The 23,542-nt window shown below is 40.1% G+C and overlaps 1 protein-coding gene across 1 annotated transcript in view; it reads left to right on the top strand.

Moving 5' to 3' along the window:
- Nucleotides 1-5,056: 5,056 nt before the first annotated feature.
- The window catches only part of astn2 (astrotactin 2), a gene marked incomplete at both ends in the record, with an annotated part of 479,012 nt that continues 460,526 nt past the window's right edge, over nucleotides 5,057-23,542 (top strand). Inside the window, one exon of the mRNA XM_084159665.1 lies at nucleotides 5,057-5,390. Coding sequence (XP_084015791.1) covers nucleotides 5,057-5,390 — 334 coding nt within the window. The remainder of the gene's footprint in view (nucleotides 5,391-23,542) is intronic.

A 23,542-nucleotide genomic window follows, 5' to 3' on the forward strand; every position in this document is an offset into this window, starting at 1 on the left:
GGAAATTGTATGAACTAAAATATCGAACTATTTCCTGTATAGTAGACAACCTCTGACCAGACATTCCATTCCAGGTATGATGCCATGCGATTCACTTTAAGCTGGAGGTTTCCCTTTTCCACTGAGCAGTCTCCCTCCAGTCTCCCTGCCCGCTCCTCTCTCCATAGATTCATCTGAGACCCTGGCTTTACAAAGTGCATGTAAAATCATGACCCGTCTACTATGAAAAAAATATTTCTTATTCAATTATAAGTTCTTTAACAGTTGCTGGCATCCAGGGGTACAGTGTGTACATACGTCATTCACATTATCCAATAATATAAAGGATGGCAATGGAATAAACTTGGGTTAAGTGCCAGGCTGCATAAGGGGGGCAACATTTGGATTTGAAGAAGCAACAAACTGTCTTTAATCCAGCAGAGCCCTGCATATCAATTGTCCACACTACTGCCTGTTGGAATATTATATTAGGAAGTCCCCGCAAATTGTAATCATGCTCTGCCTCTTTCCGACACAGATGTCTGAAATAGTATTCCATTGTTAATGGATATAATTACAAATTCAATTTCCATCATGCATATTTAAATATAGGGTACTTATTCCATGAACATAGAGAAATACAATTATTTGAGTCCAAAATACAATTTCAGATGTTTATGTGCGATATTATGTTGGTGACATGGGGCACTCTCCGCCATTGTGGTTGTTGATCCCGAAAAGGGGAGACAAATTGTTCATTCCTTTTTAGGAAATCAGCACACAGCCGTCCGTAGCTGTCCTGTTAAAAGAAAAGGGGAAGAGAGGGAAGAGGCCGGACTCATTACACAGTGGAAACCTGTTTAACCGTCTTCGTCTAGACCAGCGGCCGTTGCCTTGTTGTCTGTCAAATTCAATTTTGGGGAATCAGAAGCCGCCTTGGCATGGAGGTCGAGGCAATTTAGCTGGCAATAAATCTCATATAACCAAGGGACTATGTTTAAAAGCCCTCCATTAGCTATTAAGAATGCAGAGTTCTCCTTAGCCTTGTTATAGTTGCCCCTACACACACACACACACACACACACACACACACATACACACACACACACACACACACACACACACACACACACACAGACTCAGACATCTCCCCCAATGGCTTTGGCCTACAGTGTATTGTCAAATCCAGCTGCTAAAGAAGTAATGTCTGTAAAATATATGTGCTCTGTTTGAACAATGTGGGGTATCACTGTAGAGTTGTTTCTGCATTGTGTCAGCACTTTGGCCATGAGATGAGGGAAACGTCAGATTTGCCCTTTAGGCTGTTATTTGCAGTCAACGATACGATGGAGAGATGCTTTGACAGTTGAATATGCTAACATCCTTTTAAGCAATATTGGGATGAAAAAAGGAAGGCATTGAAATAGGACTGTTATAGTGTTACTATGTTGAACAATAGTAAATATAGTCCAAAATCAATTCAATATTAATAAAATATTAGGCTAACCTTTTGGACATAGTTTATCCAAAGGACCAAGGCACTCTTACCAGAATGTTGACGCAAAGTGAAATTCCATATAATATGACATACCCACATGGAGATGTTAAAACCCTAGCAGACCACTGCTGGACCAGAATCAGATTGGTTGTAATGAAATGAAATGGGGGTAAATAGAGGCTCATCTGAGCCAGGTCACACAGCTGTCTGTCTGAAGGGCTGGGTCCTGTGGGAGAAAACATGAAGACTGACACATCTGCTTACTCTCTGTACAGTAGGCCATTCACTCCAAAACATTACATGATTATGGTAAAATTATAGTGCAACCAAGCACCCTGGTGAAGTGTTTTTGCAGAATCCCAGAAATCCGCTCCCCTGAATGAGACTTTAGCTCCCCTAAATGCAACAAAAGTGTCTCTAAATAATGCTAATTTAACCATTCTCCTATTTGTTTAAAATGTAGTAGTACATATGTTTTAACGTGGTAAATATGAAACTAAAAGCTTCAAAAGAAAACAAACACCCCCACTTCTCTCTCATGGTTTAAACCATTTATTTCTAGGTGGTGGCGCTGTCCACTCAGTAGTGCTGAATTTCAACCTCAGCTGAGCTCCTTTATGCATAGATTTTACTTAGCACTTCCTCATTTTCACAATTTGTTTGCCATGCTTCCTTGATAAAAATAGCCTTTATTCCAATGCATTAGATTCATCCATTGATTTATCATTGTTTACTTTTGTCGGTCAGCTGTTTAGAGTGCTCATTGCTTTATTGTTCAGGTGCACCCGGGTACTGGGGTTCTCAGTGCCATCTGTGGCCAGAAGTAGTAGACCATTTATTTAGCTTTATTTGTTTTCTTTCCTGGATCAGCTGATGATGGTCGACAATATCACTAGACAACTAGCCTACAGCTAGACACCAATGCACATCCAATGCATCCAACAAGTAGTCTATTAATTCATGACAGTAGGCCCATACGGTGACTATTTTGGTTAGAAGTGGTTTTAACGTTCAGTTAGAAGCATTACATTTTGAAATGGCATAGGCCTACATTGTTTTGGATTTGTGTACCATTAACTGTTTTCACGTTAAAACATAATTACATGTTACCTAGGCATAGTTACACTTACAGTGCATTTTCAGAGATCTCCAAGCTCCATGATTCATACAGGGTTTAAGTTCAATATTCTAATTCAATTGTTAAATGCTTAATAATGACAACTAATGTAAGGAAAGAAAGGTAGTGTTTTATGTTACACGACCTGTGAAGACTCCAAGTATTAACTTATGAATTATGGACAACTCATGAAGTAGGGTGTAAAACATGTTTTGTTTTGATTCAACTCATGTACTATATTGAATGTAGGCTACCTGTGTGTGTTAATGTGTGTAAAATTTCCTCGTCTGAGGAGGTAGGCTACCGTCAGTGGTATAGGCCTAGTGGAGGGTAAATGCAACTAAACGCAGTTAACCCACCTTTTTTCTGCAGAAAGATGCATTGAAAGTATAGGGAGGGGAGGAATGTCCATAGGGGGAGCAGCATGTAAGGTAAGTGACAGTTGAAGGGGTGTGGGCACAGTTTTTGGTGTTTTGTAAAAATGTATTTTTCCATTTCCAATTATTTTGGAGTGGACAAACATGCACAGGTAGCCTACTTTTTGAAGTGATTTATTTGACAATCAGATGAAAATATCATGACTGGTTGTGTTAATACCGTTTAAATTATGTATTTATTATTAGGCCCAAGTGTGTGCACTCAATAGAGACCCCCGAATGTCATGGTGTAATTCCCACTATGAGCAGTAGACTATCCTTTCTCACCGTTTGAAGTAGGCTTACTGTAGTTGAAGTCAGGGGCGGACTGGCCATCTGGCATTTCGGACAAATGCCAGATGGGCTTGTCCATTTTTAGCAAAGTGGGCCTGTCTAACTTGGGCTTTTTGCGCAAACTGATCATGATCTGGCTAATAATGGGGGCCTCAAGCAAACAAATGGGCTGGTGTGGGGACCTCAAGGAAAGAAATGGGCTTGTGGGGGACCCCAAGGAAAAAAGTGCTAGAAATGTCAGGGCCGATTTAAGGTCCCATTCCGCCACAGGTTGAAGTGCATTCACAGACAGATGACAAAATAGACAGCCTAGGAAAATAGAAGTGACATTTGTCAATCCATCACAAACATATAGTAAAATTACATAAAATGCTATATTCCACATGCGCAGCCCTTTGCACTTACTTTCACCATCACATGCCTGCACTATGAATTCATAACAGTCGTGGAGACTCGACTTCCTCTTTTCCCATTGGTTGCCTCGAAATGCATATCCTTGGGGTGCGTGCTCAGTCCCATCCTGTACTCCCTGTTCACCCATGACTGCATGGCCAGGCACGACTCCAACACCATTTTTAAGTTTGCCGACGACACAACAGTGGTAGGCCTGATCACCGACAGCGATGAGACAACCTATAGGGAGGAGGTCAGAGACCTGGCTGTGTGGTGCCAGGATAACAACCTCTCCCTCAACGTGATCAAGACAAAGGAGATGATTGTGGACTACAGGAAAAAGAGGACAGAGCATGCCCTCATTCTCATCGACAGGGCTGTAGTGGAGCAGGTTGAGAGCTTAAAGTTCCTTGGTGTCCACATCACCAACAAACTATCATGGTCCAAAGACATCAAGATAGTCGTGAAGAGGGCACGACAAAGCCTATTCCCCCTCAGGAGACTGAAAAGATTTGGCGTGGGTCCTCAGATCCTCAAAAAGTTATACAGCTGCACCATCGAGAGCATCCTGACTGGTTGCATCACTGCCTGGTATGGCAACTGCTCGGCCTACGACCACAAGGCACTACAGAGGGTAGTGCGTACGGCCCAGTCCATCACTGTGGCCAAGCTTCCTGCCATCCAGGACCTCTATACCAGGCGGTGTCAGAGGAAGGCCCTAACAATTGTCAAAGACTCCAGCCACCCTAGTCATAGACTGTTCTCTCTGCTACCGCACGGCAAGCGGTACCGGAGCGCCAAGTCTTCTTAACAGCTTCTACCCCCAAGCCATAAGACTCCTGAACAGCTAATCAAATGGCTACCCGGACTATTTGCATTGTTCTCGCTATTGTTATTTTACTGCTGCTCTTTAATTATTTGTTATTTTAATTATTTTGTTATACATTTTTTACTTAACACTTATTTTTCTTAAACTGCATTATTGGTTAAGGGCTTGTAAGTAAGCATTTCACTGTAAGGTCTACACCTGTTCTATTCGGCGCATGTGACAAATACAATTTGATTTGATTTGATTGCATGAAAAAGCTGTCTCAAGACAAATGTATTCCCTCTTTCCTTCATTTCATATCTATGCTGAGATCTCACAGAACCTTATATCCGCATTTTGAAAAATTATGTGAATACATCAACACAGAATTAAGTCGGAGAAAAAAACTATTAGTCTACAGATCTGACTACACCTGTGCTGCCGCCTCCTGGACAGACATGACTACCGAGCGCGTGCAGTGGCTGTAGTATAAACGATCAAGCAGTTTAAGAGCCGCACTCAAAGCTAGAGAACCGCGCATAGGCAGCGGGATGGCAGGGAGAGTAAAGCACCGCGTCCTCCTCTTCCTGGGGCTCTTGCTGACAGGGACCGCTACAGTCCGGGGAAGCAGAGGCGGAGCGATGCTTGATGAGGAGAGGGAGAAGGAAAACGACGTGGAGAGCCCTTGTGAAGTTAAAACCGTTACCGTTTCTACCCTGCCTGTACTCCGGGAGAATGAGTTCAGTTTCACCGGCGGTAGCTCGGGGAGCGTGGCCGGAGGAGGAGGGGAGTCCCGACTCCTTTTATTCGTTAGAACAGACCTACCTGGACGAATTTCCGTTATGGATGATCTTGACAACACCGCTCTCCCATACTTCACACTGGGTAAGAACATTATAATGTTACTGCAGCTTCACTGTCCCCCAATCCATCACCAGTTTTACAATGGTTGCGCATAAGGACCACTTACATATGCCTGGCCGGTGGTATAGGCTATATGTACTGAATTACAATTGTTTTCGTTCATTCTCATTTAAATATTTATTCTACACAGTGAAGTTTCATCTAGGGTTGAAAATGATGGCATTTAATATTAACAACATGATAGTCCAAGTAGGGGTGTGTTGGCTAATCAAGGAGAAGAGCCACCATGTCATATCTATCTGGTAAAGAGAGTAAAACAGCGTTGGGGACTTATAACTCTCTCTCTCACTCACTCCCCCCCCCCCCCCCCCCCCTCCACACACACACACACACCAATTAGGTCTTTCTTGTGTCCTATGACAAATTATGACTATAAGTGACATGCATAGCCTTAAGTATTAGGCAGTGAGGGAATGCATGGATTGCAATTTAGCTGTGCAAATCTGCATGAAATTGGTATTTTGTATTTTTATGAACACATTATTCATAGCAGAGACTAGGACATGTGCAGTATTGAAGGAAGTTAGATTAAGAAATGCATAATAATGTAAGCTTGCTACAGTGTCATCATTTTTGCATTGCAAATTGCAAGGGTTTAGGCCAGGGCCCACATATGAGGTTGACTCTGCCTTGCATCGATTGAGCAGTGTTTATTTGTGTCCCTTAGAAAAGTCTCGTTATAGCACAGCAGTGGGCCATAGTTGTCAATCTTCAGGTAACATACACACAGTTAATCCTGTATGCAAAACAAGGTTCTGGCTTTCCACACCTCCCTCATTAATATAATATACAGTGCGTTCAGAAAGTATTCCGACCCCTTCACCTTTGCCCCTTTTGTTACGTCACAGCCTTATTCTAAAATGGATTAAATAAATAAAAATCCTCATCAGTCTACACACAATACCCCATAATGACAATGCGAAAACAGGTTTTAAGACATTTTCCCACAGTTGACAGTGCATGTCAGAGCAAAAACCAAGCCATGGGTCGAAGGAATTGTCCGTAGAGCTCCGAGACAGGATTGTGTCAAGGCACATATCTGGGGAAGGGTACCAAAAAATGTCTGCAGCATTGAAGGTCCCCAAGAACACAGTGGCCTCCATCATTCTTAAATGGAAGAAATTTGGAACCACAATGGTCACTCTGACACTCTGGAGTTCCTCTGTGGAGAAGGGAGAACCTTCCAGAAGGACAACCATCTCTGCAGCACTCCACCAATCAGCCCTTTATGGTAGAGTGGCCAGATGGAAGCCGCTCCTCAGTAAAAGGCACATGACAGCCCTCTTGGAGTTTGCCAAAGGGCACCTGAAGGACTCATGAGAAACAAGATTCTCTGGTCTGATGAAACCAATATTGACTCTTTGGCCTGAATGCCAAGCGTCACGTCTGGAGGAAACCTGGCACCATCCTTACGGTGAAGCATGGTGGTGGCAGCATCATGCTGTGGGGGTGTTTTTCAGCGGCAGGGACTGGGAGACTAGTCAGGATTGAGGGAAAGATGAACAGAGCAAAGTACAGAGAGATGCTTGATGAAAACCTGCTCCAGAGTGCTCAGGACCTCAGACTGGGGCAAAGGTTCACCTTCCAACAGGACAATGACCATAATCATACATCCAAGACAATGCAGGAGTGGCTTCGGGACAGGTCCCTGAATGTCCTTGAGAGGCCCAGACAGAGCCCAGACTTGAACCCGATCTAACATCTCTGGAGAGACCTGAAAATAGTTGTGAAGTGACGCTCCCCATCCAACCTTACAGAGCTTGAGAGGATCTGCAGAGAAGAATGGGAGAAACTCCCCAAATACAGGTGTGCCAAGCATGTGGTGTCATACCCAAGAAGATGCGAGGCTGTAATCGCTGCCAAAGGTGCTTCAACAAAGTACTGAGTAAAGGGTCTGAATATGTGATATTTCTATTTTTTTATTTTTAATACATTTGCAAAAAATAATAATTACCTATTTTTGTTTCGTCATTATGGGGTATTGTGTGTAGATTTATGAGGATTTGTTTGTCTTTTATCCATTTTAGAACAAGGCTGTAACGTAACAAAATATGGAAAAAGTGAAGGAGTCTGAAACTTTCCGAATGCACTGTATGCACACGCGTATAACCATGTGGTTCTATCATTGAAAACATAGGCCTTAGAAGACCTAAGGGGCTTCAGTGATTGGATAGTGACTGTTGACTGTAGGCTATGGCCTGTGTTATTGCAATGTGATAGTAAATCTGTGTCAAACTGGTTGATATGTACAACCATACACATCCCTGAGTATGAATCATATAGACTCAATAGATGTGCTCATTTTCCTGATTAACATAAATGTTGTAGTTCATACAATCACAAAGATTTCTACCGTTAATTTTGAATTTGACTCCATGGCAATCGAACTATACATTGCTTGTTATGACTATGCACAACACCTGAATAGTATAATAACCCACACATGTTGTGGAACCACTCTCTCTCTGTCTCTATCGCTCTCTCTCTCTCGCTCTCGCTCTCTCTCAGCAAAAAGCATTAAGACTGCAGACTAAACAGACTGCAGGGTCTGGAGCATATGCTTGTAAATCACTTTATTTTCTCATTAAGGACACGCGTCGACTCTTGAGTTAGGACTCTCTGTCCTTCCATTCAGCCAGCCATTGAATTTGCTGTGCTTTCGCCATGACTGCTCTTTGTATAGGGGGAGGAGATGGATTTAATCAGGTCTTGATTTAGATTAGTATACAGTGCCTTCAGAAAGTATTCATACCCCTTCTTATTCCACATGTTGTTGTGTTACAGCCTGAATTCAAAATGGATTAAAAATTATATATATTCTCACCCATCTACACACAATACCCCATAATGACAAAGTGAAAACACGTTTAACATTTCTTTGTGCAAATGTATTGAAAATGAAATACAGAAATATCTCATTTACATAGGTATTCACACCCCCGATCAATACATGTTAGAATCACCTTTGGCAGCGATTACAGCTGTGAATCTTTCTGGGTAAGTCTCTAAGAGCTTTGCACACCTGGATTGTACAATATTTGCACATTATTATTTTAAAAATTCTTCAAGCTCTGTCAAGTTGGTTGTTGATCATTTCTAGACAGCCATTTTCAAGTCTTGCCATAGATTTTCAAGCCGATTTAAGTCAACAATGTAACTAGTCCACTCAGCAACATTCAATGTGTTCTTGGTAAGCAACTCCAGTGTATATTTGGCCTTGTGTTTTAGGTTATTGTCCTGCTGAAAGGTGAATTTGTCTCCCAGTGTCTGTTGGAAAGCAGACTGAACTAGGTTTTCCTCTAGGATTTTGCCTGTGCTTAACTATATTCCATTTATTTTTATCCTAAAATAACTCTCTAGTCCTTGCCGATGACAAGCATACCATAACATGATGCAGCCACCACCATGCTTGAAAATATGAAGAGTGGTACTCAGTGATGTGCTGTGTTCGATTTGCCTCAAACATAACGCTTTGTTTTCAGGAAATAAAGTTAATTTCTTAGCCAATTTTTTTGTGCCTTATTGCAAATAGGGTGCATGTTTTTCACTCTGTCATTTAGGTTAGTATTTTGGAGTAACTACAATGTTGTTGATCCATCCTATCAACGCCATTAAACTCTGTAACTGTTTTAAAGTCACCATTGGCCTCATGGTGAAATTCCTGAGTGATTTTCTTCCTCTCCGGCAACTGAGTTAGGAAGGACGCCTGCATTGTTGTAGTGACTGGGTGTATTGATACACCATCCAAAGTGTAGTTAATAACTTCACCATGCTCAAAATGATTTTCAATGTCTGCTTTTTTATTTTTTACCCATCCACCAATAGGTGCCCTTCTTAGCGAGGCATTGGAAAACCTCCCTGGTCTTTGTGGTTGAATCTGTGTTTGAAATTCACTGCTCGGCTGAGGGACCTTACAGATAATTGTAAGCGTGGGGTACAGAGATGAGGTAGTCCTTCAAAAATCATGTTAAACACTAAGCAAATCTTTACTCCTGAACTTATTTAGGCTTGCCATAGCAAAGGGTTTGAATACTTATTGACTCAACTTTTTATTTGTAATTAATTTGTAAAAAATTAAATAATAATGGGTTATTGTGGGTAGGCCAGTGACACAAAATCTCAATTTAATCAATTTAAAATTCAGACAGTAACACAACAAAATGTGGAAAAAGTCAAGGGGTGTGAATACTTTCTGAAGGCAATGTAGAAGCTCATTCACTGGGCTGCCTGCCTGGGTAGCAGTCAGACGCCAAGCACCACAGCATGCACGGAGTGATTTATCTGGCGTCCTCATCAGAAGCCTTACCGGGCAAGTCAAAGGGGTCTCCAAGGTTATTTGTTGTGATGGGGTAAAAAATCGATACAGTAATGTATCTCAATATTATTTTTGATGATATATCGTATTGTATCGTTTTGACAATATCGCAATTTTATTTTTGTGCTAGTTTTTTGTACCTGCACCAAAACTCCCATATTTTTCCTTCATAGCTTGTTCTCCATCTTTTTTTAAAATACAGAGCAAATTCGTTTTCAGCACTTTTATTTCCATGACTGATCAAAACTTGTTTTCTCATGTCTCACTCTTATCCCGCTGCAGCAGACATGTAGTGACCAATATGTTTGGAACACTGAATCAGAATAAAATCACAATTATCGAATCGCATTACATATAGAATCGTGAGAAACACAATACATATCGTATCGGCACCTAAGTATCGTTATAATATCGTATTATGAGATCCCTGGCAATTCCCAGCCGTAGTTATTTGTAGGAAATGTATAGTAGCTGTATCCAAACTGGCAGTTGATGTCCACTTACACGACAGTATGTCCTTGTTGTGGTTAGGTTTTTTTAAACTAAAGGGCACCTCAGTTTGGCAGTATTGACAAGTCAACATGGAGATAGATAGCCATACAGTACAGTGATATTATGTGTCAATATTTCATTTTTTCCCGAAGTAGTGGTAGTACTACTGACAGTGTATGTAGTGTTATTCCTGACAGTATGTATGCATTGACGCCATCATAACATAATGTACTCTGTGATTTTATTCTAAGTGGCGTAGTCTACTGTAATAGTAGCTGATGCTCCCAACAATATAGCTGGGATATTTGTTTGATTTCTGACTGAGTAATAAAGCAAATAGAGGGGAATGAAAGGAAACATTAACTATGAAATCAGAATGACTTGGTGGGAAGGGAATCCCACACTATCCCATCAGTATTATTTTCCTTATCTGTTTTCCCTCTCTCCTTTCTTACATAACAACAATATGTTGACGCCCTAGGACGATACCAAGACTTAGGCCTTACTACACACACACTAAACACAATATGAAACACAGATAGAGACGCAGACGGACACACACATCTCCCTTTATTCAAAAGCAGAATAGTGAGACTCCACTCTGCCCCCTCAGTTCCCATCTCTGCATTTGAATTCGTGAGTGGAGGCTGGAGGGGGAGTGTTTCACTGACCGGTCTGTCAGATGCTCTCTGGCCACAGTGCCCAGTCTTGATTTATTACCACAAGTGTCACTGAGAATGGATGAGCATAGAGGGCACAGAAGGAAAAGGACGCAGAGGAATCCTTTTTCCCCCATTTTTCTCTTTCCCATTTTTTCGTCTCCAACATGATGTGTTCTGAGCATCATTTGAAAGCAGGGCGACACACCAGAGGTATATCATATGCAGCGGCCACTGCTCTGCTCTGTTTTGGCCTCTGCAAGATGGTTCATTTTGTTACGCCTGAGTGTTTTTGGTTTGATCTGTGTGTGGGTGTGTTTGTGTATGCAGTTTTAAGTTTCCTGCTCAAAATTAAAGGCTATATTTAATGCACCTTATGTACTTCTTACTGGAAAATCCAGATGATGAATTTGACTGATTTTAGAGATACTTGGACTCAAAGGAAATCACTTTGTTCAGTACTGTAGACGGCTGGTTTTGGAAACATCTCATAACCGACTAACCTTATAAAGCATTGAGGCACCTAGTGGAAGACCAAAATATCAAATCCAATTCACCTTTATCTTCTCTGACATCTACACTGTTTCCTTTCCAGCACTTATCATGTTTCTGTATGCCATCTTATTACACTATTGGCTTGTCCTCGCCAACCCTTCCCCATCTCTCTCTCTCTCTCTCTCTCCCTCTCTCTCTCTCTCTCTCTCTCTCTCTCTCTCTCTCTCTCTCTCTCTCTCTCTCTCTCTCTCTCTCTCTCTCTCTCTCTCTTCTCTCTCTTTTTCTCTCTCTCTTTCTCTCTCTCTCTCAAACATGTCTGGCAGATAGGAGGTTGAAAGCAACAGTGGAGAGTAAGGGGAGGGAAAAAAAGAAACAGAAAAAACAAGTTGGTTCCAGTGGAGAGGTGGCCCAGAGTGCTGTACTCACGGCGGTACGTCTCAATCACACATCAGGGTTTGAGCTGTGTACTGCTGGGGGAGCATGCAGTTGGGGTCAGGGTACACGGTGGAGCTAAGATGGGAGTCTGGAAGCCTCCTGTCATAAAGGACCTGGATCTGCCATGAGTCCCTGGATTTGTTCCATTGTGGGTTTGTGATCAGAATGTTCTCCATCTGTTGTTGGTGTTACTGAAGATAAGAAAATATGTAAAACACAGTAGGGGCAATGTTGTATGTCAGTCAAAGGATTAGCATTGCTTAACAATGACATCACCTCTCAGCACTGAGGGTACAGTTGCCAGAGGTGTTGCATTTTTAAAAATATATTTCCCTTTATTACTTTCCAACCCCACCACCGCTCCCCTAATTGGATTAAACTAGTGAACAACAACGCTTAGGCCTCTACTTCCAGCTTATACATACTATATACATTTTATGGACACAGTCAATTTTACAATAATTATAATTTGTTTGTTTTTACTCCTGAACTTCTCTCAACCTCTCCATCTCCTCTATGCCATATCTTTCTAACTGTGCTCTTTCACAAAAGTTCTCAACCTATAACCTGTATTCTTATTATGGACACAGTATGATTTACATTAGTTATCTTGTTGTTATTAGTTGTTGTTAGTTGTTATTAGTCCCATCCTTCAGCTCCATTCAACACCTCCCATCTATCTCTTAACACCATCCATATTGGATTTCTATTTGCCATATATTTTTCAACTGTACTGTAATGTTTCACAAAAGTTCTGAACCCTTCTATTCTCATTGTTTCTATAGATTGTAAATTGAAAATATTTTTTTTTGCTAAAAGTATTATTATATTATTGATTGATTGACTATGAGTCTTCAGATCACCCAGTAGTGCTATCTGCAGGGTTAGCGCTAGGTAAATATTGCAATCATTCAGCCATTCCTGGACCTGTGACCAAAAACAAGCTACAAATGGGCAGTAAAAAAACTAATTATCTAATGATTCTGTCTCTTCGCAGCAAAATCGGCAGAGCTGGGAAGATTGTATCCCCCATATAAATAACATTATATTGGTAGCAAGAATTTTGTATAATACTTTAAATTGAGAAATCCTAAGTCTTGAATCCGACGTCGTTTTGCGAATCACTTCATAAACAATTTGCCATGGAATCGGTACGTCAAAAATCTCTTCCCAACTATTTTGCAATCTATATGGGACGGCTGTCAATCCTTTGGTCCTTTAATGAAACTGGTATACTTGTTTATTTATCACACTTTTCTTTAACCAATTATGGTCTTTAATGCAGGGCCGACAGACAAGTGAGAGGTTGTAATCTGAATAAAGGGAAAAAGGCCATTCTTGAACATGGGGTAAGACAATCTTACTAATTTGCTAGAGAACCAGTTCGGATTTAAGTATAACTTTTGTATGACTGAAGCTTTTAGTGATAGGTCTAATGCTTTAATATTTAATCGTTACTGTCCTCTGAATTCATACTCATTATATAAATAGGCCCGTTAAATTTTTTCTGGCTTGCCGTTCCAAATAAAATTGAATATTTCTTTCTCATATAATTTTAAAAACTGTTCGCTAGGCGTAGGCAAAACCATAAGCAAATAGGTAAACTGGGATAATACTAAAGAGTTAATCAGGGTGATCTTTCCACAAATAGACAGGTATTTACCTTTCCGTGGTGGCATGATCTTATCTATTTTTGCTAACTTTCTAATAAAATGTATTGGAGTGAGATCATTTATTTCATTTGGGATATGTATTCTGAGTATATCCACATCACCATCAGACCATTTTATTGGTAAACTACACGGTAATGTAAAAATTGTATTTTTTAGTGATCCAATACGTAATATAGTAAATTTATCATAATTTGGTTGTAATCCAGAGAGGTTAGAAAATGTATATTGATCCTCTATGAGGCTGTGGAGGGATTCAAGTTGTGGATTTAAAAGAAACATTAATCATCAGCGTACAATGACGCCTTTGTTTTTAAGCTCTGAATTTCTAATCCCTTGATATTATTGTTGGATCTGATTTTATTAGCTAACATTTCGATGGCCCTAATAAATAGATATGCCAATAGTGGACAACCTTGTGTTACTCCTTTTGACAGTGTAAAACTTTCTGAGAAATAGCCATTATTGACTAATTTACACCTAGGGTTACTATACATGATTTTAACCCATTTTATAAGAGATTCTCCAAAATTGAAATGCTCCAGGCATTTATATATAAACTCCAGTCGTACTTTATAAAATGCCTTTTGCAAAGTCAGCAGGCCTGGTTTCCCAGATTATTCATAGTGTTCTATTGTTTCCTTTTTAATTCTATGCGCTATATCTTTTGCTAGAATTTTTGCATCACAACACTGAAGTGTAAGGGGACTGGATCTTTATATTTCCCACTTGTATCCTGTTTCAGTAATAACGAAATCAGACCTTCTTCTTGAGTGTCTGATAATCTACCATTTACATAGGAGTGGTTAAAACATGCTAATAATGGTCCTCTGAGTGTATCAAAAAAGGTTTGGTATACCTCAACTGGTATGCCATCCAACCCTGGAGTTTTCCCGGACTTATAGTCTTTAATTGCATCCAGAAGTTCCTCCTCTGTAATTTCACCTTCACATGAGTCTTTCTGTATTAATTTAACATTAATTTAACATTATCAATAGAAGATAAAGAAGTTCAAAAAATATCCCTACAATTAGCTTCAGTTAGAGGAGATGGAGGCGACTGAAATGAAAACATATGCTTAAAGTACTTTGCTTTCTCCTTCAAAATATCATTTGGTGAATCATGGGTGACCAGTTTCAGTAAATTCTTTTTGGTAGCATTTCTATGTTGAAGATTACAAAATAATTTGGTGCATTTTTCCCCATATTCCATCCAGTTTGCTTTATTTTTTATAATATATTACACTTGATCTTTCTTGAATAAGTTTCTCCATCGACTATCACTTTTAGTAACAGCCTTAAAGAAAGCCCTAACCTTATTATGAGCAAAAGCTTCTTTGTTCCACAAGAATTCAGAGATTGATCCTCACCTTGCCCAACATCCAGTCGTTGTGAGTGAACACAGGAAAGGTTGAGGGTGTTTTTGACTAATCATTGTCAAGGCTCAAGCTCATAGTTAATGTGCCAATTTAACCAGGCTGCAATGGGCTAAGTGATGGCTTCAGTCGTGGAATTAGGAAGGAATTGTGGTCAGCGACCCGTGATGATTGCATCTCTCCTCAGCATGACTTGTGTTAGTAGTGGAATGTGTTACAGGAAGCACTGCTCGCTAATATCGCTGTCCAGATGTGGTTGGTGTTCAAATCTGTAATAAGCTGGTTCTTTAGGCTATATTGCAGGGTTTATTATTGGCACGATTGTGCCATGTTATCCCATGTTAGTAGTAGTGTTGCTTTTCAAATGTTGTATTGTACTTCAAACTGTTCGTTCCTTTGTCTGTCCTTCCATCCAAAATGTATCTCGATTGATCAATAATTTATCTTGCAATCAGGTATTTGTTGGATGTCTATAATAGCTTAACATAGGGCAATTCCGCCACTTATCAACCTCATATTCATTATCTCCATCACCAAACCAGTGTCTACATATGCGAAAACGGTGTGTTTCTATGATGTGGTTAAAAGATAACAAGAAAGGTCCTAAAATATGCTTCTGTGACATCACAGGGTAGGATTAGAAGTAATAAAAACTGTGATTTTCAAAACTGTGATTTTCAAAACCTGCAACGAGTTTCTAGCCAGAGGGAGGGTATTTTCTTGCTCCCAACATCTTGGCAATTTTCATAACCTTTGATGATGTCATCGATTATAACTTTTTAACTTCATATTTTTTTCTACAAAATGTAGAAATGCGACATTTTCACATGTAGACACTGGTATTGTGCTGGAGATCATGAAAATTAGGTTTAAAGGGGGTGAAGTTGCGCGTTAACACCAAGCAAACCATCTCAAACATCGTGCTTATCTCTCAATTGTTTTCATTGCACTTGTCCAATAAGTACTATCTGCTACGGCAATGTACACATTGAATTAGAATGACTGTTCTTTTCTTTGTTCCAGTGTCCCTGCTTTCAATTGTTTTACATTTGTTTGGCATTGCTCATGTGTTTGCTGACAAGATGTATATTTGCTGTTTTCTAATCTGACTAGAGAAAAACAAATTAGTCATTGTGCAAATGGGATAAAATTGCTAGCTATTTCTGCATTTAGATTTTGGTATGAAATGAGTTTGAAATACTGCTTTGTGTGACTGAGGCCAGAATTCAATAGTAACACATTGAGATATGGCGTAGGTGTAGAGAAGATTTCAACATCATCACCAGTCAGTTGCTGTGTAGCTACACCTTCTTCCACAGCCACTCATAGGGCTATATGAGGAGATGTCATTGACGCTCGGATCACATTAAAGATATAAACACACACTAATGATAGGCTACAGCAAGAGACGTATAGTATAGAACTAATGACATGTTGCCTGGTTACTAATTAAGTACCATTGTTTCAATCTGTATTCCACAAAGAGAGGCTCTTCTCCGTTCTTGCTCTGAAAGCTTCCAGAGGTTCAGTGATAACCCCAAGGATTGAACCAGTAGAGATCGTCTTGCCGTCTTCACCTATCTCATCTTTGTTTGGTGTCAATTGAAACCAGGGGTCCACACTCTTATCATGACATCAACAGAAAAATAAAGGGCAAGCCAATCTTTCTTCTCCTCCCTGGCTGGATGAGCCCAATACTGACAGTCAGCCCTTTAATAGATTTATGTTGGGCATTGTTGCCGTGGTTATCATATAATGTAGTGCCGCTATCCCACTGTAACTGTCGCTCTCCACGCCCCTCAGTTACACACTTCTGTCTTGATGGCCAACTTTAACATTCACAGTAAGGGGATTGAATATCTCAGACGACTTAGCTTTATCTCTTCTTAGTCTGGATCATTGTCAGAAACAGGGGGAGCGGTACATATACTCTACCAGAGTGTATTCCGCTAACTAATTTCCCAAAGATGTATAAATGTTCTACACATAAACTTTATAGAGCTGTGAAGTCTGTGGGAAGTAAATGCATATTACCATGACACTGATTTATACAATTTATTACGTTTAGTTAATCAGCTTGCGCTTTGGTCTGCTTTGGTGTTCCCTGCCACTTAATAGAAAGTAGACTTCCTAATGGATGCCCTCTTAAAATAAATACATGTTGGTAATAGAAGCCAAAGGATAAGGACATGGTGGTGTGGAGTAGAGGGGGGAAGTGGGAGTGCTAGGCTGAATTCTGTCACTTTGCATTAAGAGGCTCTAGAGTGTTCGTCCTCGAACAAAACACTATTTGGATAACATGTTGAATAATTGAATAGTTTCAATGGTGCTTGTACTGTGTTTTGGGTTTCCTCTAAAGTACTATCACTGCAATGACAATTTGATTTGGGATATGACAAATGCGGCTGCTTTTGAGATAACAAAAGCCGAAGCTGAGTGACAGGCAGAGAGCAGTACGGAGGGGGGTTGGGGGTTTCGGGGTCGGGGTTCAGAACTTAAAAGGTAAAAGGATAAAAGAGAATGAAAACGCAACAAACAGTAAAAACAGAGAATAAACAGGACCTAATTTCATTACTGGGTATATTTATAAATGAATGCCAATATGTGGATTCGACGCAAAGTCATCCAACTCCCAAAGTAGAATTTGATTGACCATGGCACAGATTGAAGCCTGCACTTGAAATGTACTATTAAACCCACTGCCTTTTCCTCCATCGATGCCATTTGATTGTTTTCCGATCCCTATTCCTATTGCGCTCAGCACGTTTATTTCCCTCAGTATCAGTCCTCGGCAGGCAGATTCAATTGCCAGTTCTCTGCAGCGTGGAATAATGATATGCGCATGACGGTGTCAGGTGATTGAGTTTTAACTTAGTCAACTTCATTTGTGTCTGCTCTCCTCGCCTCCTGTGCCCTATACCCGATGCTCTGGCATGTTGATAAAGCCCAACTGGAATGCTGGGGGTAGTCAGTCTCCTAGTAGTCCTTCTGTAGCTGACATGAGGCCTGTCTTACATGATAAACTGACAATAAAAGGCCAAGGCCGGAGCTGGAGACAGAGAAAAAGACAGCCCCCTCTCTAACACATCCATCCGGCCCTGGCAGGGGAATCGGGCACCTCTGCTAGTCTGCAGCCGTCCTTCCGTCCCCCTGCTGATGCCCGGCCTGCCATGTTTCCTGTGCCACTCTGTGCCACTCTGCCTGGGAGTCGGATGCCCTCAAAGACTGCTGTGACAGTGGCACCTCTCCACATGCCGTCGTCACAACCTGCTTCTTCTAACTAGCAGAGCATGCCACTATTTCTTTTATACTGTCAGTTGTTTTTCCTCTGTAATTATATGCATATTATTTTGTTGCGCTATAGTCTTTTTTTAGGTTATGCTACTCTCATCTAAGGACATTAGTTTTCAGTTGCTGAAAAAAAACAGGTATTTTATTCTTTATGAGTATTTTTTGCTTGTCAGAGTAGGCTTCATTTCTCTGAAAAGCCAATGGCACAAGGAAAAAAAGGCCAATCCAATTTTGAAGGATTAGGAGAAAATGAGAAATTAAAGTGGAATAGAAAATATTGCTTTGCAAAAACCATAAATGTTACATAACACCTTTTTTAGATGATTATTTTCCCCTTTGCAATTACATATAGATTCCCAGATTGTTCTTTCTCCCTTTCGCAATGACATATAGCTTGCAATTCAGCTTCAATACTGATACTTTTTTTCAATAAAGCCCATCAGATCAGCATAAGATCCAAAATGTTTCCAGCATCCAATATTTTCATAGTTTATTTTGATCATAGACGATAATAATCGTAATCCTTTTGATACATTTATTTTCTCTAGTCAACAATGTAATCATAAATAAACAACATAAATATCAGATAGAGCATACACAGTATTAGTATACCATCAGCTTCACCACACCATAAGTACGGACAGCTAGCTAGACAATGTCTAATGTTGGAAGAAGAGTGGGCTTTCCACCAGGATCAAAGGCACAGTGGAATCAATGGTCTCTCAGTGGCTGACTCACTCAGTTGTACCATCACCTCCATCTCTAGCATCAAAGCTACCAAATGGCCAGAAAACGTCCTCCTCCGGATTACCAGGCACAGGTCGCTACAGCACGGCCAGGATTTAAGACCGTGCATCACTCTGTTTTGGGGCTCCAGTTGTTCTCTCGCTTATTTGAAGGTGACCTCTATCTTGAGCTTGGGTCTTTTTTAGCTATACGTCCTCCTTCTTTAATTTTAAACTGCAGAGAAAGGGCATGCTGTATACCGGAGTAGAAGTATGATTCAGGGAGACCAAGCATATATATTTTTTACAAAGTACCTCCTTGACACTTAGTGTTTTATATTTTACTGTACTTTGTGCGTATGTGTGTAAAGTAATTGCAAAATTCAATGGTGCAACTTTATTACAAATTGTATTTACTATCGTCATTATTTAAACATGTGGTAACAATTGAAATTGGCTTTTAGACAAGCACTGAATCAAAATCTAAAATGTGATTCATAATTGAATTTGATCATTGTCTTGGCTTAGATACATCTTGGTTTATAAAAACAAAAACAAAAAATTATCCTTCTGGTAAATTTTAAGAACCATAACATTTGATTCCCTACAGAATTCCCTTTAGGCTACACCTTGGAGCACCGCCACCACAACACATACTCCCTATGATCACAGATCCCACCGACGCTCCTAAACCTTTTAGCTATGCTTATGTCTTTATTCAGATATACCCTGGCTTACCTCATCAGTTTCTGTCATTTAAAAAAATTACAAATAAAACATTAAACTGCCTAAAACCCCTCTCATTTGAAATGAAACACAGATAACAAAGAATAGCTAAGAGGCATGCAATTAGATTCACATCAGCCTTAATTTCATACCTTGGAGCGAAGACGGCGCCATGTGGTGAGGTACAGAGGTGTTTAGGAAAGTTCACAACTTTCGACGCGTTTTAACAGTGACATTTTACAGAGTCCCATTTCTATTTCCCCCCTCACAACATGTTTCTGTGAGAGCTGTAATTCAGCACAGCCAAAAACTACTGCAATGAGTCCCACCAAACATGCACTTCTGATAAGCTTTGAGGGACATTGGGAGTAAGACCCCACACACTTATACGCTATCTCTGATTCAGTCTCATTAGTATGCTATAAACTCTCTCACTCTCTCCCATTCTGAAGCTTAGCACACACACACACACACACACACACACACACACACACACACACACACACACACACACACTCCCAGTGTGAGTTTGACAGGTATTGTGTCTGCCTCTGGATTAGCTTGGATCCTGCACTAATTATCCCATAGAAGAAGTGTCCTAGTGCAAAGCCATGTAATACCCAGGTCCTATAGGTCACACGTGTTTAGGTTGGGCTAAGAGCAGTGTCAAGGTGAGCGACGGTAGTGTGCATAGCATGGATTTACAGCTCTGTGTGTGTGTGTGTGTGTCGCCGAGGTTAAGAATACAGGTTGGTGATAGAAATGGCTTGTCCTTCATCAAGCACTCTGTTGTGTCGAGTGGTGATATGTTTTTTAGTATTATTTGTGAGTATTATGTGTACAGGGAATGGTTAAATCCTCTTGATGGAGGCTGTACACAAACACAGTGGAAATTGTCAAGCATATGTAGTTGGAATTGAGTAAAATTCTGATTTTGTATAATAACTAAAACATACTTGCATGCACACACACATGCGGACACAGACAATTATACGTCGGCATATTCTTTCATATTTCTCGTCTCTCACTGTACCTTGGGTAGCAAAAAAATTGATCAGTTTGTCTCCATCTGGCTTGGCATTTTACCCAATATAAATCATGGAGAAAGAAATATGATCTGCAGTATGCAGCATGCTTTGCAATAACAGCCTTCATTCGGTTGGCAGAACGTTGCTCTCCAACAGGAACTGGACGCCAACAGAACTAAATTAAACAGTATTTTGTGCTTCTCGCTCCCTGAATTGCCAGTTTGTAAAGTGTTTTGGCCTAGTTGTGGTGTCGTTGTGACCACTGGCTATTTTGGTTCTGTCGTCCTAACAGCCATCTGTGTGTATTAAAATCCCCATGGCGAGAACATCTGTGTCTTTGATGGTGAGGAGGACAGTGTTCATCTCCCAATCCCACTGCCAGAGTGGTTTAAGCTGAAGTACTGCTGCTTTAACTAGCCATCTCCCCGCAGAGTCAACTTTTATTTGTGTCATTGTATATACTGTAATAGCTTATTTGTTTTTAGCAAAAACGTCCTCACCTTTGATGTTGCAAATGACAATACGGAGACAAACAAATATTTTACGTCAAGATGGAGATTAAACATAATTTAAGTGATAATGAGTTGATGTGAGTCAGTGAATCATTTGATTTACAGAACAACATGGCATCCAAGGCAACTTGGCAGGTTCTCATTTCAAGAAAAAAATATTCCCCCCTCCCCCTCTCACACTCACCCTACCCGTGGCGAGTCGAACTGAGGCCGAAGCCGTGTGGTAATCGCGTCATGTGCCACTTAGGCATGCAATCAAACAGTGACCCGGGGCCATGAACAAGAGCAGCCATGATCAGGAAGTAGCAGCCCTCTCAGCCCTCTCATGCAGAATTCACCACACTCCAATTAAAAGAAGGAGTGAAGACAGAAAGAATATGAATGACTTGCTGCTCTAATTCCTAGCTTCTAGGGAACATAACGCTAGTGGCATCAACAGGCAGCAGAGAGCAATTTGGTCTGATTGCTGTTAAACATGAAGGCTAGCTAGTGGACATAATCAAGCACTAAATGAATTTGCATTTCATTTGCTTGGGTTATTTGCATCTTGGTTTAATGAGGGAGTGGTGGAAATGTGGAGGCTGTTAACAAGTTGCAATGACGGGCCGACATGTTCATGTGGATTGTCCTCTCTGACCATAGAGATCCTATTAAATTACTACTGTATTCTAATTCCTACTTCTATGTCTCGACATCCTACTTAATGCCTTGACATTAAGCTGATATTATACTGACACAAACAATGGCAATATAGTGATAATGGATATGGACTCATATGCAGGAATGAAAATACTTTATATAATATAAATATTCATATTTGTAAAAAATATTGTGGGAAATTATTTTGAAAGATACTTATTATCAAAAACACTGACATTGTGAAAAATATGTTATCTCTAGCCCCTTCCCAGTGTAGCATACTTTGAATACACTACATAACTGTATACTGTAGCCCATATTAGCTTTGTAACATTGAACGTGCAGCAGAGTCACAGTCAGCATATTTCTCCAGGATTAATAAACTATTTGCTAATGATCCCCTTTCATACCTAACAGGATTGTAAGCCGATCCAGAGCTTCCTCAATGTCCTGTTAGCCCACATTCTTTTTTTCTCCCATTCGTAATTTCCTGTAACATTCTTTATGTGCTTTGAATTAAAAAGGCTGAATGTAGTAAGAGTGAGATTTTGAATTAGGTACAGTAAGAATGATAATTTGTTTAAGCCTGGACTTCAAGGATACAGAGATACCATGGAAATACGGGCTGTAAAATAAAGTGTTTCTATATCCTTTAAGATGTTATGAAAGCTTGACTAAAGTCAAGTGTTGCCAAATACAACATCTCAATTATCCTTATTTCCAAGACCCTTATATTATTGAGCCATTAGCTAACAGTAATACACACACACACTTGAGAAGAACCCAAACAAACAGAAACAAGCTCTTTAGCTCTTTTCACAGGTGGTTGCACACCATGCACAGTGCCTTCTCCACATCAGCACCCAGAAAACGTGTGAGCACTGTTCCATGACATGAGCGCAGTCAGTGCAAATGCACTGTTAACTCTATAATGAGGATGGCTCAACAAACATAATTAATGAGACAATTCAAAATGGCAGTCTTAACCCACTGGACACACCATGTCATATCAACGTGGCTAATTGGGTAATATTCGGTTGAGACGTTGATCAATTCAATTACAACATATAGTCACCCACTCAAAAAGACAGCCAAAAGTTAGTTTAATTTCCAATGTGTTATCACTATGATTCAACCATCTAAAATCACAACCAAATTCCAATGGGAAAACAATGTCTGATGTTTGGTTTATTTATACAACAGATTAATGTGTTATCACTGTGCTTCATCTAATAGCAGAACCAAATGACCTGGATTGCAGTTGAGATTACATTAAAAGTACATGGTGCAATTGATCAATGCCGTTAGAGATTCTGCACAGATTATTACAGTTGTGAAGATCTCCACAGACCTGCGACGACCTATGCATGCTATCTTGAACAGCTTTATATGATTACATAAGAAAACATTTACAGTTACTAACCTCAAAATGTGTCCATGGATGCTACTCAATTTAAGGTTGAATGTTACATTAGTTTGTAAAATTATCCTTAACTTTAGGCTATTTACAGTGCCTTCAGAAAGTATTCACACCCCTTGACTTTTTTCACATTTTGTTGTGTTACAGCCTACACACAATACCCTAATAATGTAAAAAAATAAAAATAATAAGTTGTATGGACTTACTCTGTGTGCAATAATAGTGTTTAACGTGATTTTTGAATGACTGCCTCATCTCTGTACTCTACACATACAATTATCTGTAAGGTCCCTCAGTCGAGCAGTGAATTTCAAACACAGATTCAACCACA

The sequence above is a fragment of the Coregonus lavaretus genome (genome assembly GCF_964263955.1).
Source record: "Coregonus lavaretus genome assembly, chromosome: 4".
Lineage (NCBI taxonomy): Eukaryota > Metazoa > Chordata > Actinopteri > Salmoniformes > Salmonidae > Coregonus > Coregonus lavaretus.